The following is a 5853-nucleotide window of genomic DNA, read 5'->3' as shown; positions in this document are numbered from 1 at the left end:
TATTTTGACTAAGGCAAACGACTGAAAATAACCTTGTCACTATTTGTAGGAACTACTTATGGAGTGGGAAAGCTTATTACATAAAGGCTCCTAATATTAGGTGGGATATCTGTTGTCTTCCCAAAACTGAGGGTGGACTTGGTATTAAAGAGTCCAAGAACTGGAATAAGGCATTACTAGGTAAGTATGTGTGGTGGCCTGCTCAAAAGAAAGATCATCTTTGGGTCCGTTGGGTGAGTCATGTGTATATGAAAGGCAAGAATTGGACGGATTATAAAGCTCCTCTTGACAGTAGCTGGTCATGGAGGAGAATTAATTACATAATGCAACTCTTTAAGCAAACTTATACCAACAATAGATGGCAGAATACTGATATGAATTACACTGTGTCTGAAGGATATGATTGGCTTAGAAATCGACCGTCTAAGGTGCAATGGAGATACCTGTGCTGGAATTCTCTCAATGTGCCTAAATATGCATTTATCTACTGGGCTATTATGCACTCTAAGCTATTGACCAAAGACAGACTTTGGAGGATGAGAATTTCAGTTAATGTTGATTGTGAAATCTGTGGAATGCAACCTGAAACATACCAGCATCTGTTTAGTGAATGTCCTTTTACTCAAACATGCAGCTCTATTTTACAGCAGAAGTTGAGAGTCAAAATTAGGCTGCAGGACCTGGTAGGATGGTATTCTGATGGTCGTACTGCTACTAAATTGCAGAAAAGATTTGTAGGAGCCTGCCATATATCGCTTATGTATGAGGTTTGGAAGGTAAGGAATGAAGCTAGGATACATGGCTATGTAAGGAATAACAACATCGTGGAGCATATACTGGGAAGTGTAGATACCTCATTTCTGCACCTTCCGCAAACCACCCGGTGATGATTGGGCCGCATGCTTGGTACGCGGAACAATTTGTGACAGTTCGTAAGTTTATCGTCAAGTGATCGCTCAAACATTTATGTCTACCTCTTAATTGTCATCTATGTGCCGATACGGTCGTTTTGGCAGTAATTTGAGTACATTTGGAGTCCGGGTCATAAAACCGTCTTCATTTTCTGAAACGAGTCAGAATGTTCTGGAATGTTCCGGATATTTCTATTCCATATTTTATAAATCTTTTAATCTTTGGCAAACAATTTCCCGTAATATTCACACAAAATATTAAGGAAAACAAAATTATTCCGTTATTCCATAAACTAAACACGGAAATCTTTCTTCCGCAGGGGGAAACCACTTGGGAAAGGACGCAACAAGTGCTGCGCCTCTTCCAAGAAACGCAATGCCTACTGCGCCTCTTCCCAAGTCCTTTTCTGCGTATTTTTTTCGTATTTTTTCATATCTTTTCGAGATTCACTTCCAAAGTTTCTCCGAAAACCCTATTTCCTCCGTGTGATTAGTATAAATAGAGACCTTCGGTCTCACATATTTCTCACGCGAGTGTCCGCCCTTCTCTTCTCCCTTTGCATTCTAGACCACGTTCTTACTTTTTGGCGTCTACGTGCTTGAACTTTCGACCACGTAAGCTCGGATCTTTCTGAGTACCAGCCTCGTTTTGCATGACCGACCAATTTGACCAACTCCACAATAATCAACTTAATCAATCTTAGTCGTTTTCCTCTTACGAGGGCACCTCGTTTACATTCGAGTCGAGCATCACTAAACGTATATTTAGTTCATCTCGTTTCGTCAAACATGTAAGTCTGAGGGTGTATAATCCCATCTTTTAATTATTGTTCTTTATCTTTTGTAATCATATTGTAAGGTTTGTGTCGAAAATACAATTAAAATCGATTTCTAAAACCCTTTGTTTAAACCCTTTTTACGGATTAACAAGAGACAGACGTCGAGAAGGGACGCAGCAACTGCTGCGCCTCTTGGAAAGGACGCAGCACTTGCTGCGCCTTTTCCTGAGGTTGCCGCCGTTCTTGCTTCTCTTCTTCTTCATTCGTCCTCTGTTGGTTTCGTTTGTTTGTTTTCCTTCGTCATTGTTTGTTCTTGTTTCATTCGCATAATAATTGAACATATCATTAATCATCATTAGTATTGAATTCGTCATTAAATTCCCGACTTAAATCCCAAGTAATTCATATTTGCGGGTTTTTGCCATTAAAATCAAATTCGGGTTTTAGAGGTTCGATTCGTTAATATTGAGTCTCTGGAATTCGTCGTTGATATATTTGTCATCTGTTGTTCATCGTATCCATCATTAATTCGTCATTAATAACCTAATTAATTTGTTTAGTTCATTAATTTGTTAATTATTCCGTTGAAACCTTGTATATAATTCGTTCTAATCGGTTTCATCCATGTCTATTGCTTTCATGACCATTAGTCACATGTAAATAATCTGCTAATCACTTTCACCCAAGTCAAATAGCATAATCAAGCCTTAAAATCACTAACGAACATTAATGATTTGCAATTCCGGCTTCACAGCCAGAACTGAGCCAAGGAACAGACGCAGCAACTGTTGCGCCTCTTCCAGAGGGCGCAGCTCTGCTGCGCCTGTTCCTGGTTGATTTCTGTCTCTGAACTTCCGTTGTTGCCCTGACCTAGTTTTAGCTTACGTATTAATTAACTATTATTTGTATTATCACCCTAATTCATGTTCGTTTATTTGTATATTCTTTCTTTTCTCAAAATTATCCGTTTTAGAAGTATTTTCGACATAAATCAATTAACCCAATGTAATTATTGTAGTTTTCTTTATTGTATCACTTGTGTGCCTTCACATGTAATTGAACTTAAATCCCGACTTTGACATTTATTGTATGTTAAATTACGTGATAACCGACTTAGTTAATTCTCACATGTTAGGATTAATCTAATGGATGTTGCATTGCATGCATATAAATCGACAATATATCGAGTATCGATAATTTCCCTAATCATTAGTAGAGGCCGCTATCGAGGCGGGCGGGATTAGGTGTTTGATCAAAAGAGCTTCCTAATACGTACCCTCACCCCTTACTCCAGATCTCTGTGAACATCCGTGTTCATTGGCATCCACGAGAGTCATTCTAGACATAGAATGCTAAAGGTAACGAGTTTTTGGTGTCTATGTCACTACTTTGTGTCTTGACATAGCACGAGGTATTCGAACGGTTTCCAATTTTCCACAATAAATTGGTGGCGACTCCACAAATGCAAACGCTTGTTTCCCAAGCGCCCCCGTGACCCATTGTCCACAGGAAGCATAAAAAACAGGTGCTTTAAGAAGAATTATAGTGTGCTCAGCAGGAAGGATCAGAACTGGCTCAGTAATTTATAATTTGCTTGTGTTGTCTGATTTTTTTCTGATTGTAGCATGTATATGGACGGTTGTAAAACTCTGATTATTCTTTGATTCAATATACTTAACTTTCCCAAAAAAAAACCAAGTAACAAAGGTAAACAATTCAACTAAACTAGATCTACACTAAATTGCTAAGTAATTAAACTTTGATAAAGGAAAGATTAGTGCCTGAATATGGAATGCTTAACATAAATTTGGAAATAATTAGTAGTCTAGGGTTGTGTGTACAAATGAGTTATGAGAGGGTATATATAGGCTTCCATGAAATTAGGTCACAAATGAGGGGTAGGTGCTGAAAAGCATCTTGCTGCTCTATGCCGGTTGACCGGCTACGAGTGTGGCTACCGCCTGCTGGCAGCAAGCCCTTTTCAGTTTGACTTCTTTTGCCTTCAAATTTTGGCTAAGTATAGGATTTGTGTCTCTGCCGGCAGGCTGGCTGGCGGCCAACCGGCAGAAGATACCTCTTCTTCTTTTCTTCTTCTTTTTGAACTCCCTATCGTGCAACTGGCTGCCAGTAACTCTGCCGGCAGCGCGCCTAATTTTATTTTGGCTCAAAACTCTCCATTTTTCTCCAAGGCATGAGGGGAGGGTTCCCTGCCGGCTAGCTGCCGGCCTACTGGTAGAGAACTCTCTCACCTTTTCTTCAATTTCTTCTTCCTTGAGGGTATGGAGAGGAGTTCCCTGTCTGCTGGCCGGTTGCCGGCCTACCGGCAGAGAACTCTTCTCAGCATTTCCTCCGCTTCTTCTGCCATGGAAGCACTTTGGGACTCCTTTCTTGCTTCCGTCCTTCAATCCCGAGTCCTTCTCTACAAAATGACATGGACACAAGTAGTATAGGAGTAACGACATAAAATGCAACTAAAAGGGGTAGAAACCGTCACGAAACGCTTCAAAATGCACGGGGAAAAGGGAGGAAATGTTAATCAAATAAACACGTATCACACTCTCAGCATTTCACTTGAAGTAATTGAGTTGTTAAACAACAAATTGAATTTAGGAGTTTTGCGGGTTTGGGCGTGCCTTCACAATCCCGTGTGGCACACCCCCTTTTTTTTCCATGAAACAATCGTTGTCTTTTTTCTACGTTTTTGTACCGTTGGAGCGCGCCAATGCGCTAGCCCATTGTGTTAAACTGCATGCTGTTAGTAGGCCGTGTTCAAACGGGTGTGGTTATGCTAGACATAAAACAATCATTTGTATAAAACAATGACATTGACACGTCACGAGACTCACGACGTGTCATACCGTGTTAAGCCTTGTCAAAATTGTATATGGGTCGTGCTAAGATATGTCGGCCCAATGGCACATATGCCCACTTCCATCATAAAACTTGGTTTTTTTTTGGGTACACACTACACGTACGTTCATGAAACTTTTTCATTATACACCAACACAAATTATAATTTGTGGTGAACATTTTTTTGTCACAAGCTTGTGACGTCTCACATGATGCAAGTGAGAAAGCAAATGGGAAAGAACTTGTAAAACGTCACAAGCTTGTGATCATTACAAGACAGACTTATGGATACACCAAATACCAAATAAAACACAAAAGTACTCCTCATTCTCTCTAAAAAAACCCTAACCTCCATCAATCAAATCTGACCTGAGGCTTCCATAGGCCATTGATCGATGGTAAGCCCCTCAAATTAGTTTCATTTATCAATTACTAGTATGAAATATTATGAATTAATCAATAAAAGTCTCTCTTTTGGTGAGATTCGTTTTTCCGTCTCTATTTTCGGACTTTTTTCCGTCCTTGTCTTTCTAGGGTTTAGTATTATTGTTGGAATTATAAATAAGAGTGGTTTGTTGATGATTCATCATGACTCTACATTGGATATGCGTTATTCGTCAGCGACTCTACATGAAGAAAGCGATACAAGGACGAGCCGAATTGTCATATCATGTTTTGAGATCCGTAGTTTTACAAAAGAAATTTGTCATTTGGTTTCTATTAGAATTATTTTCGATTATATCTATCTTTTGTAGGTGTCGTTTGACGTTTTATTAATGAATTGTTTTCGATTATATTTATCTTTTCTAGTATAACGCAAAAGTACATGACTCCCTCTAGAGTTGTACAAAAGTACATGACTCCCGTCCCGTTTGCTAACAAAGCGGGCTTGGACAACGTATTTTCCAAAAAATTTAAAGGCCTGGCCACGAACCCGCCCAAAACTCGCGAACCCGCTTGTGTGTGGGCCACCTCTAAGTCTAGCTCCCTGAGTCCCTCGTCATCCAAAAATAAAATAAATAAAAAGGAATATAAATGGGCAGGTAGAACAGAAGAAGCACAGAGAACAGAGAGACAAATGCGGCGAGTGTCACCAAATGAAGAGAGAGAAATACCCCCAAAACTCACAATTTGTACAATTAACAACAACAAACAAAAATAACAATTAAAGACAATTAAAAAGGTGTTGAAATACCCCTTTCACCTCCCAACTTATACGCTCAACTTTTCCACCTTCCACTTCTCCCTTTTTTCTCACAATATTCATACCATACCACTTTTTAACACAATGTGACTCCAATTCTTCACTCAAA

The 5853-nt window shown here is 39.4% G+C and overlaps 1 protein-coding gene across 1 annotated transcript; it reads left to right on the top strand.

Moving 5' to 3' along the window:
• The first annotated feature begins 323 nt into the window (after positions 1-323).
• Positions 324-3335, top strand: LOC141587917 (uncharacterized). The gene is made up of 2 exons (XM_074409382.1): positions 324-776; positions 3315-3335. The coding sequence occupies exons 1-2, from the start codon at positions 324-326 to the stop codon at positions 3333-3335; spliced, it is 474 nt and encodes a 157-aa protein (XP_074265483.1).
• The last annotated feature ends 2518 nt before the right edge of the window (positions 3336-5853 follow it).

Source organism: Silene latifolia, chromosome 6 (genome assembly GCF_048544455.1).
Source record: "Silene latifolia isolate original U9 population chromosome 6, ASM4854445v1, whole genome shotgun sequence".
NCBI lineage: Eukaryota > Viridiplantae > Streptophyta > Magnoliopsida > Caryophyllales > Caryophyllaceae > Silene > Silene latifolia.
This window is presented reverse-complemented; position numbering and strand designations above follow the sequence as displayed.